Raw genomic sequence first — 22,484 nt, 5'->3', positions numbered from 1 at the left:
TCTTGAAGGATTCCCCTTTCCTCTCCCACACTACCTTGGCCCCTTTAGGAAGATTTTCATCTATTAAACTTTCCCTTCTCTGTTGGAAGAACTAAATCTTTTTCAGCATTTCCAGGCTGGTGATCTAATTTGACAGCTCGTCGGTGATGTCTATTCCACTTCAAAGAGGCAGGTAGCCTCGGGCTAGCCAGCTGCATTGTGGATTCTGCAGATTTGGCTTGCTGTTCCTGCTGGGTGTCATCTGTCTTCTTAGTCTTGCGGTGGATAATTTTTGTCCTCCCTAGCATCATCTGCCTGAGCAGTTTCTGCCTGGCAGGCCTGTCCGTCCAGGTTGAGCATCAAATACAGTAGCCGCACAGCTAATCTGACAAGGCACTCCTCCAAACAGCGCAGCCCCAGGCCTGCTTTGGCCAGCATCGGCATCGCGGCCCGCAAACTTCCAGCCATCACGATCGAGGTCTCGGTCTCCCATCATGGGTGCAGCCCATGGACTTATTCTGCTGGCGCAAAGTATGTCCCCCGCCTTGCCCTCTTAAGGGCCGTCGCTCTGATTCCTACCGTCTCAGCAGACGTCTGCCTCAACAGGTTTGGGTTTCCCTGCCTGTTGCCGGCATTTGACTCGTACACCGCCACTTGGATGAAACAATCCTTTAGTGGATTATCATCGCTAGACAGCCTGTGGGGGAAATGACAGGACTCGGCACGTTCATCTGAAGATTTTGCAATTCAGAGTGCTGCTAACGCTAATGGGAAGTGGCAGGGTGATCCCTAAAAGAGAAAGCGGGTTCCATTGCACGGCAAAAGTGACAGAGGTTGTTTAGCCTATCTTCCAAAAAAATAGATGATGACTACATATGTTGATTTTCATCCTCCAAGCCATAGCTATTTCCATATTTTTGTGACTTGATGACTACTTCCTACAAACTGACAGGTTAGGGCTCCACAAGTATTGTCTTTTTATAGCCATCACCTCTTTAAGTCCTCCTTAATTTTTTTAAATATGTTTTGAGACTAAGCTTGACAGGGCAGTGAGAGTAAGCGGGGGGGGAACAGGCATAAATCCAGCAAATAAAGCATATTCTTGAAGGGAAAAAAAACCAAAACCCACAGTATTCAAATGAAGACGAGAAATGGTTTCAGGACAGTAGTCCTAGAAACCGATGCACTTATCTATCACAGGATTTGCCCTTGTTGCTGCCCGTAATTCCAACCTGACATAATTTATGATGTAAAAAACTCTTAGAAATGCGGTACTTATAAACCCCCTTCACTACTGGATTTCCTCCTTAGCAAATAAAACGATAGCTAGAGCATCAGGCTTAGAGAGGGAAATAACTGTCTGAGAGCAAGACCAGGAAAGGATGGCAGCTAGACTGGAAGGGGATAAAATTAACATTTGAACAATGTTACTCCTAATTATTAGTGATAATCAAGCCATCTGGAATATCCTCCAGATATTATTAATATATGAGCACTAATCTAATTTACTGGTGATTGTCAAGTGCTTACGTGCTTTTGTTCCAAGTGGAAAAGTGGAAAAATATAAACACTAATCTATAGGTTGCAAGAGATGGTTACTCTGGGGAGAAAAAAAAATGTGAAAGGGAACTATTTTTTAATAACGAATCTTATCTCTGCCTCTTTAACATAATATTTACAGACTATGTAACAGTGAAGGAATGAAACACTGGTTTTGATTATATATTTATGCTAAATTTAATAACAACTTTAGTTGAAGTATTGAACACTTCCCAATGTCAGATTTATTATTTAATCATATTTTAACCATATTTTGAGTGATTTGGGGGGAGAGTGTTCCAACAAAACCACTCATTTTCAAGGCTGTGTTTAGAAGATTACATGTACTGTAAAAAAAAAAAATTATAGTAATTTCAGTGAGCAGTTTCAGTGCTTTGACAACGAGACAAAGAATAATCATTCTGTGTGTCTGCTGTAATAGCTTCACACAATAAAAAAAGAAGGTTGTTGGGGTTTTTTTGTTTGTTCGTTTGTTTCTGTTTTCTCATGCAGGCAATTGCTCCTACTTATAAAAGCTGTGCGAGTAGAACATGAGCAGAACTAATTTCTAACAAATAAATATGTACTAATTCTGTTTTCTACTAATAAAATAGTAATTGTTCCAGCTAAACCGGCTCCTTTCAAGTATTCAGGTCAGGCCACTGTAGGGTGCCGCAGATCAGTTTGTTCCTTCACAGAGCGAGCAGTGCAGTACGTATTGCAAGCGAGAAGGATGTGCAAGAAAACCGAACTATAGATGCAATGACCTAAACAAGGTCCAACTGTTCTAAAAGTTATTAAGTATATGTAGCATATTAAAAAAAAAAATCCCAGATGAAAGTTAATACACTTTATGACGGCGGAAGTATATTGAAAATATCGTAACGCTCCCACATGGTTTTAAAAGAAATGTAGAGGGACTTTAACTCTTTTTTGCCTTTTTATTTTTTTTAATAGTTATGAAATAGAGTAGTGCTCTGCATTTTTCTAGACCCGCACGGGGAAGCGGCGGCCCTGCCCGCCGCCGTTACCGCTGCAACGGCCGGCGCAGGGTGATGACCTCACCCGTCGGAGCGGGGCGAGGCGGAAGTTGGGCGGGCGGTTGAGGAAGGGCCGGGCCGCCGCCGGAGCGGGGCGCTGGGCGGTATGAGCGGGGCTGTCACCGCATCCCCCGGCCGCAGCGGGGCGGCCCCGCTGCCCGCCCACAGGAGGCGGGAGGCCCTGGCGGCCGGGTCCCCGATTCAGCCCATCATTAAGGGTAAGGAACGGGAGCGGCCCAGCTCGGTACTGGGCGTCGAGCCCGCTGCGGTACGGCGGTGGGCGGGCACGCGCCCGGGCCGTTAGCGGGACTGCGGGTCCTGAGGGGATGCTCGTGTCCCTGTTCCTGTGGCGTAGCGGGTCCCCTCCGCTGCCCACTCTGGAGCTGCCCGCCCCTCCGCCGGCCCGCCAGGCCCTCCGGGGTTCGAGCCTGGGCAGCCGGGAGGCCCAGCGGCTTCGTCTCTTGGCGTCGGAAACTTGTGTCCCTGCGTGGCTTTATTTCGGGGAGCTGAAGCTGCCCCCGAGTCCTGCCGCTGGCGTCAAGTTTCCTGGGAGGTCGTTTGACTTGGTCACCCAAGCACCTGCCTTTTGTCCTGGTGATTCTGTACTCAAAGCGTTTCAACCTGGAAGTATTTTAGCCTATGCTTGTATTTAACATGCCATTCACAAAATTTGAAATAATCATTCTGCGCTTTTTTTTTTTTTTTTCCCAATGGGATGGGATTCAGGGTGTTGAACAAATACACCTGATCCAGTAGAGAGGGAGAGCTACAAGTAGGAATAAACGGCAGGGGACAGGAGAAAAAGTAGGGCTGTTCCTTTAGATGGCGTTGCCAGTTCAGTATCAGCTTAAAGTGCTTCTTGGAGCGGCACTGTATATTTCTTGAAATAGTCTTTAAATGCTCTGCTATTTAAATTTAATGGGCTTTTTCTTCTGTATGACATCCAACCCTTTTTCTCATACATGTATATGTTATAAATACCCTTTTTCAAGAGGAGGTTTCAAGTCTTTGGCCCTGGAATACAAGAAAATGGTATCAGTTTTCCTTTGTAGTGAGCTTTCCTCTTGTCTCTCGCTGCAGAAAACTCCCACATCATAAGCTGTGAATCTCTGTTGATATGCAGCCTTTAGTTCTGCCCTGCCTCAAATTGTTACTACCATTAACAGTCAAGATATGGAGGCTGTACTGAGGAGGAGGAGGATTGAAACAGAGGGTACCAAGAGACAGAGGAGAACATTCACCCTCACAGAAAGGTGTCTGTGGTCCCTGGAATATTGATTCACCGCATTTTATCTAAGTTGGTGGTTTGCTGAATAGATAGGATAGCCAATAAATAGCGTTCTGGTGCTCTTTTGATTTTGTGTGTATTTGGTGAGCAGTCGTGCCTCTTGCATCAAAGTACTGTGTGCTACCTTGTGTTGTGTAGCCTAGTGTGGAGTGTGAGAGAAAAACTAAAAATCTGACTTTCATTAATCTTCTAGATGTTGGGGAAATCTATTCAAGACTACTGGATCACAGACCAGTAATTCAGGGAGAAATACGTTACTTTGTTAAAGAATTTGAAGTAAGTATTCATATCTTATTGGGTGCTGTAACCTTCACAGTCTGAGACTTTAAACAATCATAGCATCTTTTTAGAAATTATGTGTGTGATTTGCTTGAGAAAGACTTAACATGCATTTCTTGCCCAAAACGACTAACACACCTATAGTATATGTCTACGTCTCTAGTAAACAAGGCAGTAATTTAGGTTTTAATTTTAAAAGTTTTGAAAAGGGCATAAATGCTTTTTTCTGCTAAAGACTGGCAGGATTAATGATGTGGGAGAATGTTGTAGTCCTAACATCTTAGAGAAGTCTAGTCGGTTCAAGGGAAATGTTGTTGGCCAGTACAAGATTACATCTGATTAAGAAACTTTTGTGCTTCACCTGGATTCAGCTGGCAAAGTTGTTATTTAATTTTGCTTTAATTTTTGTCCTGTGAAAGAAAGTAATATTAGTGGAAGAGAAGAGCAACACTTTGTGCAAAGTAAGAAATTCATTAAAAACTGAATGAATGTTATCTGATTGGCTGCAAATAAGGCTAAAATACTGAAGGTGTAAAAGTGTTTATATACAGCTTTGCTTGGAAACTGTAATACAGTTTCCACAAGATGGCAGCAAAAATTTAGAAAAGTAGAATCATGTGTCAGCAAAAGGCTATTTCTAAGAGTATATTTTAATTCTTAAAGAATGTGGGATTTAAAATCTTAAAATTAGTCCTGAAAATATAGTTTTACCTCAAATTCTAACGTGCAGAGCTAGTTTTAAAAAAAACCAAACATGCAAAAAAACCCAACGAAATTACATTAAAATGTCCTCCTCCACCCTGACTGTAGGTCTAATTTGTCTCCATGGTGGTCAAGCAAAATAAGTACGTGACCTAACCTGTGATCAGATCTGTATTGTGTGGGCTTGAGCATCATAAGGAATGATTTCTTTTCTTTGCCTTCCCTAAGTATGTTATAGGATACAATAATAATTTTACCTGGCTTTTCATAGAAAGGAAATTTTTTAACTCAATTACAAAATTTTACTAAATTCATGTATTTCTCTCGTTGCACTCAAAGTCTTGTTCTATTTCTTAGATAAATTTCATGTATTCTTATGTCTTTACTTGAAACTTAATTTCCGTTTATACTTTCAGGGGGCAAATAGCAAAGCAGAGGATTAATTACATTTTTGCAACTTAATTTCTTCCAAAAATTAATACTTGTTTCTAACTTTGAGGTATTGGATATTTTTTGGTAGTAGTAGGACATATACTCTTTCAACAATAAGTGTCATGCATGTGAAGAATGTAGATTTGCATTCAGGAAGGATGGAGCCTGTTTAATTAAGTGACTTGACTTGTCTGTGCCTCACTTTGTGAAGGTTTAAGATGAGTATGATGATCCAATTGCCCACTTCATGTGATGCAGTATTTTTTTATTATTTAGAATTGCTGTATGATTTACAACTTTCAGTACAGGAATGCTTGTGTGCAACTCTACTCTGAAGAGGGGGGGAAAGGGAGAAGGAGGCAGGTGGCAGGCTGGAGCAGATTCTAGAATACTTTTCGTTGTTGAAAGGGAAGTGCAGGTAAAATTCAGAATGGAAGTGGTGCTGTGGCTTCAGAAAAATAGATTCTTTTTTTAAAAATGTAAACAATGATCAGCAGTGAGACAGAAGAAGGGCTGAGTCAGTTGTGGTTATCTTTTAGTCTCAATTTCATTGCTTCAACAAAAACAATTGTACTTGCGTTTTTTTTTAACCCCGTACCATGCTCAATCTGGAAGGTCAGACATCAAGCAAGCAGAATCAATGTTATGTTATTTCCCTGTAACAACTGAGCAATAAAAATACAGTGTTTTAAAGCTGTTTCTCTGTTGTTTTTGATATGCTCTAAATTACCTATACAAAACAACAGGTTTCTCTGCACAATGTTTTTGTTAGTAAATACAAACTCCTCTCACAAGGGCCAGAAGCTTCATTCAAAGTATTCCTGTATTTTAGTGTGAAGAAGGGAGCATTACTCTCTCTTTTCACAAAACTTATTTTATCAATTGTGCTAAATAGGTAGAGTAACACTTTAATAGACAGTGATATAGTCTTTAAGATAAAGCTATTAGTCTGTTAACTGGCAAACCATCTTATTTTGGAAGGTGGAGTTCCTTGTTAGCCACTCATTTTCTTTCAATTATTCTGGCAGGAAAAACGTGGCCTTCGAGAACTACGAGTACTTGAAAATCTGAAGAACACAATCTTTGAAACCAATGAACACGTTCTTCCTAAGTGTGAGCAGGCAATGCAGGACAATCTGAGTGAAGCATTCAAGAGATGTAAGCAAGTTGCTTCTTATTTCCCTTGTTGTATCATTTTGAGGAATAATGTAAATAGTTTGGGTTCATAATATGATTTGTGGAAAAATTACCATCCTTGGATAAATTTTCTACCATTTATGTGCATTGTCCTCATTTCTGTGAAGTTTTAAAAGGGAAATAACAGGGACGTTTTTTGTTATTTATTGGTCCAGCCAACACAGCTTTCGCTAAGGTTACGTTAAAGCTTTTTGTTGACTTAAGTAGAAGCTATTTCAGCTCAATCTTTTACAACTCATTAACACACAGGATAGTGCGCCATGTTGGCTAAAGCCATGGACAAAAATTTGGGTTTCTGGTTTGTTGCAAGCATGTTGTGGTGTGACCGTCAAGTTTCTTAATTTTCCCACAGGAGAGCATAATGCTGTCCCCCATGATTTAAAACAAAACTTGCTGGTGTATACCTATGAAATATGCTGCTAATATTATTATTATTACCTTTAGTCACAAATAGGGTAGTAGTAATAATTCTTGTATGCTAATCCCAGTTTCATAGTTATAGCCATCTAATATATTTTTTATTGCTCAGATTTTTAAATTTGTTGCATTAATTTTTCCATATCTTTTTTTTTCTTACTCATTTAGCAGGATAGCTTCTCAAAAAGATGTTTCAGTGGAGGGTGGCTATCTAGCTTTAGCTGACAGATTTATGCAGTTGAAACATGCCAGTGTGGGGTTTGTTATTTTCTGTATAGCATGTTGTGTAAACATTTAATTTCGTATAATGTCTGCATGTGTCAGTTGCCATATAAATAATAGCAAACAGTAGATGATGTTCTACACACAAAATGATTGCAAGGTAATATTTGAAACTTACAATTCAGTCATGGAAATCAGAAATATGTTCAACACTTTCTAAATGGCGTGAACCTTTGATAACCACTCCCTGACTTTCAAATGGTCAGCTGTGCAATAAGTCATTAGTAACAGGATCACAGAATGGTCGAGGTGGGAAGGGACCTCTGGAGGTCAGTTTGTTCAATCTCCCTGCTCCAGCAGGGGCAGCTAGAGCCAGTCGCCTGGGCTGTGTCCAGTTGGCTTTTGAATACCTCTACAGATGGAGACTCTACAACCTGTCTGGGAAACCTGTGCCAGTGTTTGACCACCCTCACAGGAAAGAAGCATTTTCTTATGTTCAGATGAAACCTCATGTGTTTCAGTTTGTTCCTACTGCTTCTTCTCCTGTTAGTGAGCACTGTAGAGAAGAGACTAGTTCCTTCATCTTCATTCCCTTCAACCAGATATTTATTCACATTGATGGGATCCCTCCTTGAGCCTTCTTTTCTCTGGGCTGAACAGTCCCAGCTCTCTCAGCCTCTTCTCATGTGAAAGATGCTCCAGTCCCTTAATCATTTTTGTGGCCATGTGCTGGACTTGCCAGTCCATCTCTTCCATTTACTGGGGGGCCGAGAAGTGGGCACACTACCACAGGTGTGGCCTTACCAGTGCTGAGCAGAGGGGAGGGATCACCTCCCTTGACCTGTTGGCAATGCTCTTTCTAATGCAGCCCAGGGTGCTGTTGGCCTTTGGTTTTTTTCTTATGAGGCTATGGTGTTGGTTCTCAGTAGTTCTCCAGATCTTCCTTCTTGCCCTTCTTGAAGATAGGAGTCCAGTCTTCAAGAACCTTTCCCAGTTGCAGTGACTTTTCAGAGAGGGAGAGTGGCCTTGTAATGACATCAGCCAGCTCCCTCAGCACTCAAGGATGCAACCTGTCAGTCCCTGTGGACTTAAGTATTTCCAGTTTGTTTAAGTGCTCCCTAAGCTGGTCCTGCTCCATTGAGGATAAGCTGTCTTTGCTCCAGACTTTCCTCTGGTCTCAGGGGCCTGGGATTCCTGAAGGCTGGTCTCCACAGCAGAGGCTAAGGCAAAGAAGGCAGTGAGTACCTTCACCTTTTCCATGTTCTTTGCCATCAGCTCCCTGCCCCATTCAGCTGAGGGCCTGCATTTTCCCTAGTTTTTCTTCTGCTGTTTATGTACTCATAGAATCCTTACTTGTTGCCCTTCGTGTCTGTCTCCAGATTCAATTCCAAATCCACCTTGGCTCTTCTAACCCTGTCCCTGGATGATCAGACAGCAACTCTATACTCCTCCTGGGTCATCTGCCCCTGCTTCCACCTCCTTATACACTTCCTTTTTAAGTCTGAATTGAGTTAGGATCTCCTTGGCTATCCATGCAGGCCTCCTGCCACCTTTGCTTGATATCCTACTTGTTGGGATGGACCTTTCTTGAGCTTGGAGGTGGTCGTTGAAAAGGGTGCTATGTCCCTTCTGTTACCATCATCCCAGACCCTGGGTTTGGCTACCCTATCCCCAACTTCTTTTTTTAAGGAATCACTCCCTCGTCATTTCTAGTTTAAAGCTGTCCCTACCAGGTTGGCCAGTCTGTGGGCAAAAGTACTTTTTTGCCCTGTTTAGTCAGGTGGATCCCATCTCTCCCAGGCAGCTGTTGATGCTCAGGAGGGGTCTTATGGTTGTAGAAATCAAAACCCTGCTGTCAACACCAACTGTGCAACCAGCTGTTAATCCCAAAGATCCATCAAGTTCCCCTCACCAGGAAGGCTGAGGAGAACATTACCTGGATCCCCATGACTTTGAATACTGTCCCCAGATCGCTGTAGTCATTCCTGATATTTCTTAGGTCACCCCTGCAGTACCACTGGTGCCTATGTGGAAGAGCAGCAGGGGTAACAGTCCGAGCCTCAGTAGCCTCTCTGCAACATCCCGAATGTGAGCTCCTGGCAAGCAGCAAACCTCCCTAGATGACAAACCATATGAACAGGTGAGGAGAGGAGCCTCCATCCCCTGCCAGGGGGAGTCTGCTACAACTATCGATTGCCACTGTCTTCTTGTGGCACTGAGTGGCTCAGGCTCAGCCACCAGATGCTCCAGTTCACAGTGCTCCCAGCTCCTCATCAGCTACCAGGGCAGCGAACCTGTTCTGTAACTAGAAGTCCTCACGGGGGCAGGAGCCTACCTCCTGCTGTGATAAGTCTCCAGCTTTAAGATGATGATAAATAAGTAAGGTATTTCTCGATACTAGGATGTGTTAGTGGGAGAAATGACTGCTTTGGGGAAATTAGTTTATTTAAGTCTGCATTAATTAAGTGTTAAATAAGTTAGGAAAAAAAACTGCGTAAGAATACAGTTCCTATTTCCATTGACAAGTTTTTCTAGGCTTAGTCTCATGAGAGCAAGAGGCTGGCTCCAGCATAACGATGTTCTCCATGTAGGTTGTTTATATTAAATCACTTTTTACATTTGATGGGGAAAAATAAATTAAAAAAGAAAAAATTTAATACATAGAGCCTGGTCACCTGTTTCTACTTACTGACTTGAGAGGTTTTTTTGATGTCTTCTGAGGTGCTGAGTAGTGCACTCTAGCTCGTCAGCGACACTAAGGAATACGGGCACAAGAGAACCTAGCTGCCTTTCTCCTTTTGGCTTCTAGAATGCACAACTTGGTTGATATGTCTACATACAGTTATCAATGTAAAGCATTTTCTGCAAGTCTGGCAAATCTTCTTCATGTAGAGTGAGGTGACACAGTGGAATATAATCTTTGACTTGCAACAGCCTCATGTCTTTGAATCCCTTTCAGGCGAGTTTCTCTTTGATTTGGAACAGCAGACTGATCTACTGCAATTTGTTATTTCAGTGCAAGCTGCCAACGATATGATCCATAGACTTCAAGAGAGGGAGCATGAAGAGAGGAAGGTAAAGGATGGATGGATAGATTTTTATAATGTGACCTAAGTAAGAGTCCTGTGCTTCTGCAGCAAGTCTGCATGCCTTCAGGATAGCACATTTTTCTCTACTTTATATACTTGCAGTAAAACTTCTTTTGGGGTGGTTTCTGCACTTATAAAATGCAAACTGCAGTGGCATATATGTTCTAGTACTGCAAAGTGAATGGATCACTAGCTCTTCCTACAATCTCCTGATGTATGGAAACGATTTTTTTTTTTTATTTCCTTTGCTTTATTTTCCCTCCTAGCTCAGAATATAATATTTGTCATATACAGGGAAAGCTTAAATATATTAAAAAAATTATTTTCTGTGGAACAAAAAACACCTACTAACCTACCAGAATGGAAATGTAAATCTTTCCTAGTTAGCTGAGAACATTCACCATATTATATATATTGCATGTTGAAAAGGAAGTGTGTTTTTCACTTGTGGATAGGTTGTTTAATGAAGGGCTATATTATAGGAACATGCGAATCATTGGAATCTTTTCAGTTGGCTACACTTTGCTCATTTGAAATACATGTGCTCTGAATCTAAAATTTGGAAAATTACACAAGAAGTTAGTTTTGCGTTTTCCCATTTCTCGTTCATGATTGTGTTCCTGTCTTATCTTTTTACTTGCAAAATGTTTTTATAATAAATTAGTTCAGAAAAGCTGAAGATGTTTCTGTGGCCATCACACGAAACAGGCTGCGCATTGATTTATGTAAGCTGATGGTTGTGTTTTTCTTTCCTTTTTCTAATCGATGAAGATGGGCAGTCCAGTGGCACTTGAATGCTGGCACTGTGTGAATAGCGTGCTGCTGCAGAACCAGGACAAAGTTTGCTTGTGTCCAACACTAGTGTAGATATTGGTAGAGAGCTTAAGTAGGAAATTCTTACAGTTCTGCTACAGTTTGTTTGAAGCAAAACGTTAATAAAAAATTTTATAACTTATAACATGAACAGTCACTTAATAAGAATGGTAGCTATTCTTTTTTAAAATATTAGCTGTGTATTTCCACTCAATTTTTTTTTGTGTAGTGGAGCAATACTAATAGATATTCAGGATTAGTGTGTTTTTAAGCTTGTTTAGTAGGACTTTCTGGCTTGAAACTTTCCAAATGTGAGTAGTAACAGGTAGGGGACTTTTTAAAATTATAGATAAAAGGTGACACTGTAGTTCAGCTACTTGAGGAAAAATTCTTTTTCCTTTTCTTCTGAAATTGTGTGTTCTGAAAAAATTACGTGGTTTTGGTAAGATCTAGTGTCAAGTGATTCATGTTGGCAGCCCTCAGTGAAATTAATTCAATTACGCTGAATAGAATGAATTTTAAGATTATTGCTTTACTAATTGTCTTTTTCTGCTGTTCCCTTCAGCTACTGGTATCAGCCAAGTAACAAAAAGGAAATTATGTTGTCCCTACCACATTCTCACTTAGGGTGTAAAGTAATTTGTGATTACAGGAGAGTCATTGAAAGGAGCATTCATGGAATCCCCTGTCTCGTTGAGTTAGCCTTCCCATCCAGATCAGTAATATTTAGTTAGTAGTTCAAGCTGCAGATTACTTTAAGCTTGTGGGAGAAACTAGAGGAGACTTCAAGAAATTTTGTAAAACTGTTTTTGTGTACTATATTCTTACTTTTGTTTTTCTTTTCACTTTAAATATTTTTATGTAGAAGGGCACACGCTTATACTAGAAGCTGCCTAACACTTCCCATTATGGTCTTACCTTTTAATTGTTTGTAGCATGAACTAGTATGGTAATATTTCTCAAAGCCTGTGTCTCCCTCAAATGGTGGGGTTTTAGTTTGGGTTTTTCATATGTGTTTTTGTGTTTTTTAACTTCAGCAAACATAGCCCAAGTAATACTAAACCCAAAAATTACTGAAAAATTTTATGTTTTTACAAATGTTAATTTTTTGCATAACCAATGACAGTAAAACAAGGATAGAAATAAATGCAGCCCACTCATGTGAGTCAGTACAGTATACAAGAAGGCTTTACTGTCTGTCGAGTTCAAGCAGTATGCACTATTGAGTGAAAAAATGGTTTCATAATCAGATTAGATTTTTTCCAAATAGCTAATGTCTGAACTTAGGTGTTGATATGAAAGAAGTATGAAAGACATCACTGCCAAAATATGTAAATTTGCTAGCACACCAAAGGGAATTCCCAGAATAGGAATTAATAAGGCAGCAACTATGTTTGTAATTTAGACAAGCTCTGGTTTGTATCTAAACCAAATTATGAAACTTTAACTCAAAACTATTCTCAACTTATATGAACATGAAAGCTGAAAATCTTCCAAATTTAGTGATGTCTAACTATCTTACAAAAAAATTTCTCATAAAAGTAGTAGGCATTGTTACAAACACAGAACAGATTCTAAGCTTAGTTTGAATTTCCCAAACCCTTGTATTTATAAAGTTGTACTGAAGGAGAGAAATTGAGGACAAGTATTCGGGTTACGTGTGAAAAGTGAAGCTTAACAGCTTGCTATGGTTTATGTTCTGTTGGGTGACTGAAGGAACTTCTAGCAGAACAGCTGAAATACTGTTTGGAGAAGAGGAATTGCTGAAAGAATGGATAACCAGTAATCAAAAACAGGACAAAGCTGTATCAGTGTGATCTGGAGCTGGAAACTTTAGAGGATAGAGATGGAGTTCTAAGTGTGTTTGGGGATTAGGGGATGATTTTCTAATTTTGCCAGTTTAACAGCCATGGAGAAATACCATTTGTATTACCTTGTAGACCTTGTAGATCTAAAAATGTTTTTTCTGTGCAGTAGATGACAGTAAGCACTAGTCAGTAACACAGATAGTAAAAGCCTAAAGCATAATGTACTGCTGCCTACAGTTCAATGATCCTTCAGTTCAAATACAAATCTACAGCATGGCGGGAAATGTTGAATTGTCTAGTGCCTAAAACATTACAATTTATAGCTAATTATTGAGACTTTCTTTTTTGGTTCCTGGCTAAATATTGTACTGATATCATACAATATCGTGAATTACTACCTAAGGCTTCCACTTGGCTCAGGTATATCTGTCTGTGTGCTCTAGTTCATACAGCAGTTTTCCCATGTTACAAAGGTCATGAGGTTTTACCTAAGAACAAAATGTGTTGTTCTAAAGCTTGAACATGGTGTCATAATCTTGGCTTCTGTCTTGTTCTCATGCACTGGTACATTTATACAACTAAATACCAAAGCAATTTCATTGACAGTTCTTGACTGGAAGAGAACAACAGTAGAACTTCATTTGTTTTCTGAGATGGCTATGGTGGGCTAATTAGCTGATGTTTTCTAATTTATGATTAAGTCTTACTTAAGGGGAAGACTTCATAAAGTCTGACAGAAAGAACTTGTGTTCTTTCTGTTCAGTTCTTTTTTTTTTTTACTTAAGTTTAGACTCTAGTTATTTTACAGATTTTTGTTTGTTTTAGCAGTAATTTTAAATGACAAAAGAGGAACTAAAATTAGCCTCTTTTCTGAAAAGCTGTTCTATGACAGTATACAGATTTTCATGTTTGTATGTGCTGTTCTTTGTGATATTTTGTTAGTCTACAAGTTCCAGTTCCTCCAGTTGGCAGCCCTGAAAACAAAAGAATGAAATCTAAAAATCAAGGTGTCTGTTTCTGCATTTTGAATCATTACCAGCAATCCAAAATTTGTAATTAGAAGTTTTCAGCAATCTGGGAGTTCTGTAAATCTTAATTTGATTGTAAATGTTTTGCTGACTGTGCATGGGCTAGAATTTATTTCAGTTTTTCTTTTACGTAGTAGGGTTGGTCTTGCAAAGTTGCAAGTTTAAAAGTGATAAAAATTAACAATTTCTTCTTTTCTTTTTTTAAAGACATGAGAAAAAAGGATTGCTTTCTCATGCAACTGTACCTGTATTTTCAAACATGCAGGCATTATTTCCTTTTTTATGACAGTAAAAAAATATTAATTTTAACAGATCAGAAGTTACTTACTACTCCGGGAAGTGCTTTCTGGACTTCAGAAAAACCCATTCTTCTACCTTCCTGAAATATGAATATGTGTTTATGCAGAATGCATATTATATTTTTGTGTTCTGTGACAAGACAGAGGTGTCTTCTAACCGAGCATCAGTATGCAAAGGCAATTTCAAGTTCTTAGAATCATAGAATTGTTTAGGTTGGAAAGGGCCTTTAAAGTCATCAAGTCCAATGGTTAACCTAGCACTGCCAAGTCCCCTGATAAACCATGTCCCTGAGTGCCGCATCTACATATCTGTCTTTTAAATACCTCCAGGGTTGGTGACTCAACCACTTCCCTGGGCAGCCTGTCCCAATGCTTGACAACCCTGCTAGTAAAGAAATTTTTCCTAATAGCCAATCTAAACCTTCCCTGACACAGCCTGAGGCCATTTCATCTTGTTAACTCTGGAGAAGAGACAGACACCCACCTTGCTAACAACCTCCTTCAAGGTACCGATAAGGTCTCTCCGCAGCCTCCTCTTCTCCAGGATAAACAATCCCAGTTCCCTCAGCCGCCCCTCATAAGACTTGTTCTCCAGACCCTTCACCAGCTTTCTTGCCCTTCTCTGGACATGCTCCAGCATCTCAATGTCCTTCTTGTAGTGAGGGGCTCAAAACTGAACAAAGTATTCGAAGTGCGGCCTCACCAGTGCCGAGTACAGGGGCACAATCACTTCCCTACTCCGGCTGGCCTCACTGCTCCTGACACACACCAGGATGCTGTTGCCCTTCTTGGCCACCTGGGCACACTGCTGGCTCATGTTCAGCTGGCTGTCAACCAGCACATCCAGGTCTTTTTCTGCTGGGCAACTTTCCAGCCACCCTTCCCCAAGCCTGTACAACCGTTGCATGGGGTTGTTGTGACCAAAGTGCAGGACCTGGCACTTGGCCCTTGTTAAACCTCACACAGTTGGCTCAGCTCATCGATTCACACTGTCCAGATCCCTCTGCAGAGCCTTCCTACCCTCGAGCACATCGACACTCCCACCCAACTTGGTGTCATCTGCAGACTTACTGAGGGTGCACTCGATCCCCTCATCCAGATCACTGACAAAGATATCAAACAGAACTGGCCCCAACACTGAGCCCCGGGGAACCCCGCTTGTGACCAGCTGCCAACTGAATTTGACTCCATTCACCACAACTCTCTGGGCTCGGCCACGCAGCCAGTTTTCTACCCAGTGAAGAGTCCGCCTGTCCAAGCCGTGAGCAGCCAGTTTCTCCAGGAGGATGCTGTGGGGGACAGTGTCAAAGGCTTTACTGAAGTCTGAGTAGACAACATCCACAGCCTTTCCCTCATCCGCTAAGCGGGTCACCTTGTCATAGAAGGAGATTGGGTTAGTCAAGCAGGCCCTGCCTGTCGTAAACCCATGCTGACTGGGCCTGATCACCTGGTTGTCCTGGGCGTGCCATGTGATGGCACTCAGGATGATCTGCCCCGTAATACGTTTCAGTGTGTCATGTATCACTTATGGGCGCCCAGCTACTGAAGGTCTTTGGATTATTGTTTGACTTGGAAGGTAAGATATTCAACATGAGTCACTGACTTGGTGAATTCAGATTTATAAATATATGTGTGTATATAGAGAAATGACAGTGTTACTCTTTCCAGTCTACATAATAACCAAGGAGATAAAGGGCGTCTGTTCCTTTGAAACAGCTGACTAAAAAAGCATGTTTTAATATTCAGTATCATTATTACCATCAGTTATCTGGAATTTAATTATTCAATGTGTAAGGAACTGGAAATGGGTCTCCACCCTCAGGGTAAATGCTATAAGCAAAAGGGTTTCTTTTCACCTGCCTGGGGAATAAATCAGGTTAGGGAAACTGTAGATATTGATCCCTGAATATTCTGTAGCTCTGTAATACCAAGACCTGTCTTGTGAGTTGGGGTATGTGAATAAGACTTTTTTAAGTGAAAAAATATTGTATCATGCCTCTGTAACATCTCAAGACATGGAATGCTCCACATATGGCTGGCTTTTTTCCCTTGTATGTACAGATTACAGTTTTGGAGGACTAATCATTCACTAGAATATGTTTTCTGTATTACGTATTAATTTTTTTTAAAACCTAAACTGCTGAGACATGATAACATGTTTGAGATTGCTCAGAATGCTGTTAAACCTTTCCTGAATGCAACATTTCTGAGAACATGCAAAAGTTGGAGTGTGAATTACAATTATTATATTCATTATTACTTGTTTTTAACTTATAAAAGAATTACTGGAGTTTTGTATATATCAGCATCATTGAGGTGATACAGATCTCTAGAGACTGATCATCTGTAAGCAAGCTGTAGGAGATACCTAGAGCCTTAACTTTGTGTTTCAATTTTCAGTTCATATTTAGCAAGAGAAGGTACGTATTTCAAAGATTGCTCCTCTTAAATGATGTTCACATGCTCTTTTCTACTCAGCATGAGTTTAAATGTGCAATGAATTAACGCTTCGTAACTAAGGATCCTGACGCTTAAGATAGCAGCACCAATTTGTATTAAACTTTAAATAGATTGAGTTTATTTCTTCAGTTTTAAGTAGTCAGACTTGGAGGAGTGAGAATTGTAATACGACACTGGAAAGCTTCCTAAATAACAGATAGGTGGGAAACACCCAGAAGTTATGTTATTTTAAAATTAAGATGCTGTTTTCCTCACCTTTACAAAATCACCCTGAAATTAATTTGCCAGGCATACTGTAAATTTTGTGTGTATTGTTTTCTGGAAAGCAAACTTTCTGCAAATCTATAAATTTGGAAATTATTAATTGATAGTATAAAATACACTCAGTGTTGTCTCTGCAGATCACTAATATACATAATTATGTTGACTTTTGGAAACTGCTTTTTGAGAGTGACTTTTGACTTAACCAGTACAAATCCATGCCAAGATGTCTATACATCTTGAAAAACCTTGTATTTTAAAGATTTTTCATTACTGCCAATGGCATATTCAACAAGGGAGATTATTTCATCTACCTGTATGGACCTATGTGCTTTCTAGCTGTAGCTGCAGCTACAACGACAGCTAGGGCATAATATTTTTTTTGCATAGTGTCTTGATTTCATTAGTTTTCCTCCTGTGTGTTACGGTCAATTGAACAAAGCAGTGAAGTTAATAGCACTGGATGTGAAGAGGATGTGGTAGGAGTGGAGAGCACTGTGGTAAGAAAGCACAATATAGGGCAAATCTGAAGGATACTTGCAGAGCTACAGTATGGAAGTCGTCTTCTGTGCTGAGAAACTGAATCTTTCAGTGGCTGGAACACTAGGTGTCAATGTCTTGCGTGGGAGCCTGGGTCCTCAAGAGACTGTTAGTGATATTCTGCTAAGCAAAAGGCTGTACCCTGCAGTAGCAGCTGTTATAAGACAGCGGAGAAGGCTGGGATGAGGGAAGCCTTTTAGTACCTTAGCTCCTGTGATGCTGTCTGTTGCAGCTTGGGTCTTGCAGTTGAGTGTGGGCATGGGAGGAGCCCGTCTTTGGTCATATTGTTCTGTGATGCCTAATGAGATTGAAGTGCCCACTGAAGCTTATCCCACAGCTATAGCATTCATAGGTCTCTCCTGTGTGGATTCTTTAACTTGCAACAAGAAGCAAGGTTACACTGCAATATATGCTTTGGTTGAAAGATCTGTATCCTAAGGCATGCATCTGTTAGGAATCACACATTATTGTCAACAGTTATTTTTAGTGTTCACGCAACTATTCTTCTGGTAGGAATGGGAATACCGGTCTCAAGATTATGATTGTCTGGCACACACAAACATATTCACTCAGCAGCCGTCAGTGTTAATGATCTGGAAATGCTGCTGAGAACGGTTGGGTTTGCATTTGTTTTCTAGGAAGGAGATCTGCAGTGCCCAAGGTGTGCATTGAGCTTCTACAGTGGGGTTTTACTAATCGTTACCAGGGTGGGAGAGTGAAAACAGTATTCAAGTCCTTGGTGTCTTTTAGTTGGTATTTCTTGTCATTCTTTCTTGCTTGCTCTAGCACATCTTAATTTTATTTTTCAGTTTTCCAAAGTGTTTATTCATATCTGCAGCTTTTTACTTTGTTAAAGATGTAAATTGCAATTACACGGAGTTTCAGTAGAATGCTGCTTGCCTTTATATTTTAAGAATAAAGAATCACACAGAATCCCAGGTTGGAAGGGACCTCAGGGATCATCTAGTCCAACCTTTCTGGGAAGAGCAGAGTCTAAACAAGATGGCCCAGCACCCTGTCCAGCCAACTCTTGAAGGTGTCCAACGTGGCCGAATGATAGATAATAGATGAAGAAAATTTAAAGAATAAGCAAAGCAACTTCTTGTCAGTGTAAATAGATCTGATATAAACTCTCAAATGTTGTCTTGACTGTTAGAGTGGATCCTTTAAGCTCTAGTAATGCATATAGATCTAAATGATAGACATACATAACTCTTTAAAATTTTATTCTGTCTAGCACTCACAAATATGAAATATAGTGGGCCTAGTATTTTCCTCATAAATCAGCTATGGTAATGCTTCCAGTGAATTTTCAGTCTGTATCATATTTAACACAGACCTGCCTGTGCTTGCTGTACTAGATGCAGATTCTTGGTTCTTTAAGACCACTTAATCAAAAATTAGGTGCATTTTATTTAAATTATTTCTCTTTTGGTTACCTTCAGAACAATGGACTCCCTGAGTCTGTTTGTATCAGTAGACAGCATCTTTCTGTGTGAACACAAAAGAATAATTAAAAAAAGAAAAAAGGTGGTGTCCATTTACTGATTTTTTTTTTTCCTTTCATAACTAAGGGGCTGAAAGCTCTGAATACCATTATCCCAAAATCAGAAGTTCATTTTAAAAGAAAATTTATGTGACATAATACAGATTTATATCAGCTGCTAAGATTACTTCTAACACTGTCAGTAGTCAGAAGAGCAAATAACACGACGAGTATGATCTTTGGAAACTAACAGAAGCGAGCTAGGTGAACTAGTAACTTTGAAGTGTCTTTCCATTTATTTATGTAATTATTTTTTACCGGGCTGTAGCACAGAAAAGCTATTGTTGCTTCTGTTATCATGTTAATAGTATTGTAGACTTTTTACTATTTGTTTTGGATTGGCAATAAAAATAAATGTAATCCAACCAGTTTCACTTTACTCTGCTGAAGTAAAAGCCCAGTTTCTCTGATACTGTGACATTATGTAGGTCTCGTTAAAGCCTCTGTTTTATTCTAGAAATGATTGTTAAAACTTCTCATTTTCCTCCTCTCAGCTGCATGCAGACAAGCTGATGGCTCGTGAAGAGAAGCGCATAGCCCACTGGGACGAATTCATTAAAGAACAGGAAAACAAACAAGCCGAGGTGGATGAAGAGCACAGAAAAGCTATGGAGCGCCTCAGAGAGCAGTATTCGGAGATGGAGAAGGAACTGGCCAAATATGTTTCTTTTTAAGACCTTTCTTTTTTAATAATGCTGGGTTTGTGCCAATACTCAGTTGCTTCTGACTTAAATTGAGATTCTTTTGGAAAGCTGAAACGCATAAGAAAAACGAGTTTCCTCTACAGGTTTGGTATGGGAAGAAGCGGTTTGCATACTTTCGACTTAAGTGCCTATCTCTGCTTGGTTTTGTTCAGGGCAGGTAGAATGCCAGTATTGCTTCGTTTGTTGGAGGGTGGAACTGGAAATTGCATTGTGTGACTGCATCAGCTCAGGGAGTTGCAAACTGGAATTCTCTCCCATCTGCAGAGAGTATCATATCGTTTGGGAAAACAGAGACTAACGTAATACTAACTATCCCAGTGTGCAGCCACAGCCCTTTCCCAAAAAGTAGGTGTAATAAGTTCCAGCCGTAGTTAGTTGAGAATCTACTGGGAAAACTGTAAAACCCGTTCATAGATTTCAGGAAAACCAACTTGTTTTACGGAATACTTTACCTTGAAGCTTTAGTGATGAAAGATCTCAACAGAGTTTCAAATTCAGTTGTAATTCCAACTTTTGGGTTGTATGTTCAGTATTATGAAGTAGAGCCGGGATTTAAATGGGGTTTGCTAACATAAAAATTCCTAAGTGAGCTTGGAGAGCCATTTCTTTTCTCTCCCGGTAAATGTCTCGGGCCTCTCTTTTTAAGCTTTACTGTTCTAAGCAAAGCCAAAACAAGCTCAAACGTAATCACAAGAAGCATATCGGTGTTTGTATTAGCTTTGTAGCTAGTATGGTATTTACCTTAAATGCCTGACATGCTGTTGGTTTACTTAGGATAAGCTTGTCAGAATTTTATAAAGCAGTGAAGGAAAGATTTCTGTTTATCAGCATAACGAACGAGCAGATTAGTGGTTAAATGCCTGTAGCACTGATCTGCTTTCTTACTAGCTGTTACTCTTACCGGGTGCGTGAAGAGCCTGTATTGCTTTCTTTTATTTAAAACTTGCAGTTAGCAGCAGTGTAGCGGAAGAAGTTAACTTAATCAGTTCATTAACCAAGCAAAATGAGACATAGTACCTTAATGAAATTTGCTGCAAGCTAACCGTTAGTACAGGAAATATCTTTCCATAATTTAGCTGGTGTCCAATATAGAATGGAAACAGGTAAAAATAAACAGAATTTACCCTTTACCTGTATTGCAAGAGTAATATGCCAACAATGGTTGCTTGTGTAAGTTTATGGCTTGGTGTCAAGGCTCCGTTCCTGGCAGCATGTTGATAGTGTGATTAAAGTTAGAGGAGATGGAATAAGTGTTTGAGATTTCTTTCAATAACACTGAATGCCTGCCAAGCTGCTCTGCCTGCTACTGTAGGCCTAGCAGCTTCATCAATCATCATCGTGTATCTGGACTGAAAAGAGGACTTGCCGACACTGGGGCACGCTGGAATGTTAATTCTCTGTTGCGGATGGAAAAAACGTAGATGTCTCAAAAGTATCCCACACATGAAAAATAGGAAAGCCCCTTTTAGAATAAGCCCTCTGTAATATTTTTCAACTTATGTGCCCATGATGAGAGTTGTAACTAAGCTCGGACTTTCATTTAGAAAGAAAAAGTTTGTTCCTGCCTGTCTTTGGAATTGGGCGTGGAATAGTTTTGATTTCTTTTGAGCACAGGCTGAAAATGGCTTCTCTCTTACCAGATTATTTGATGTATATGTGCTCAAAGCCCAAATACCTTTATAACAAAATGCATTTAATTGCATACTGAATTCTGTTTTATTTTTGCACTGATAATGTTTATTAAGATTTAGATATTTAATTAACTGTGCACTGGAGCTGTAGGTTTTTAGTATTTCATCAATTTGAGGGCTCTTAAGCAATGATGCAAGTGTTGCAAGTTGGATATTCACTGGAAAATAAAGCGGTATTTCCAAAATCTTCTGGGGTGTGTGCTCCTGATTCTTTGGAAAGCTTCTAAATACCAACACTGCAAATGTGATTGTCGTTAAGAATGATACAGGTATTTTTATGCTGAAGATCATTTGAAAACACTTTCCTTCGTAGTCTTTATCTGCCTGTTGGCCCACTCTTACTCATTGTGGTGACTACCTGAAAACTCTCCGTTGCTGAATTACTTTATTCAGCACCTTTCACTTTTTTATATGATATGCTGTAGGTTTTGAGGTACTTGAAAATCCTTAATTGTCTTTGAAGCAACTTGCTAACATTTACAGGAAAACCTATTTTTTCTGTCCAAATGCTCAAAAAAAAAGCCCCAAACAAACCTGATGTGTCTGATATTATCTCAAAACAGAACACATCTGACAGATAAAAAAAAAGATTCCTATCTTCAGCCATTTTTTGGCAAGGTGGGACCGCGGTCTGCCTGGACACAGTAGTGCTCCACAGTGGGATTCAAATCCTCGTCATTCAATAGTCTCTACCATTTGGGCAAAATAGAAAAATGAATAGTTTAAAAGTTGGTTTACCAACTTTACCAAGTGTTTTACCTTATACTTGCAGTACTTACCTGACTGAATTCCATAACTTTAAAAATCTTGAGGATTTATTTCATCGCTGTTAAACTTGATAGAAGTTTGCACTGGATTGCAACGGGAGCTGGAAAGGGTCAGCACTTAACTCCTAGTCTGGCAGGTGAGTTTTGCAATCCATCTTTGTACCAGGCTATGCATACAAGTTTTTGCTTAACTATCAGTGCTGTTTATACACCTAACTGTAGGTTTAACTGTTCTTTGTTACTGGAAGTGGGTTTGGATGTCATGTAATCGCTGGAATATTTTCTTAGTCTTTCTATTTCTATTGAATACATAGCAAGAAGCCAGTATCTTTGCTGGAACTGCTGTATGAAACCTGCTGCTGCTGTATTTAGGAATAATAACA

At 39.9% G+C, this 22,484-nt stretch overlaps 1 protein-coding gene across 1 annotated transcript; it reads left to right on the top strand.

Moving 5' to 3' along the window:
* The first annotated feature begins 2,596 nt into the window (after nucleotides 1-2,596).
* On the top strand, nucleotides 2,597-21,519 carry BLOC1S5 (biogenesis of lysosomal organelles complex 1 subunit 5). The gene is made up of 5 exons (XM_064443573.1): nucleotides 2,597-2,776; nucleotides 4,040-4,122; nucleotides 6,288-6,417; nucleotides 10,112-10,170; nucleotides 19,434-21,519. Exons 1-5 carry the CDS (start codon nucleotides 2,665-2,667, stop codon nucleotides 19,611-19,613), a joined length of 564 nt encoding a protein of 187 aa, XP_064299643.1. The 5' UTR covers nucleotides 2,597-2,664; the 3' UTR covers nucleotides 19,614-21,519.
* Nucleotides 21,520-22,484: the final 965 nt, after the last annotated feature.

Source organism: Phalacrocorax carbo, chromosome 2, assembly GCF_963921805.1.
Source record: "Phalacrocorax carbo chromosome 2, bPhaCar2.1, whole genome shotgun sequence".
Lineage (NCBI taxonomy): Eukaryota > Metazoa > Chordata > Aves > Suliformes > Phalacrocoracidae > Phalacrocorax > Phalacrocorax carbo.
Note: the sequence above shows the minus strand (reverse complement) of the source record. Positions and strands in the feature narration are given on the sequence as shown.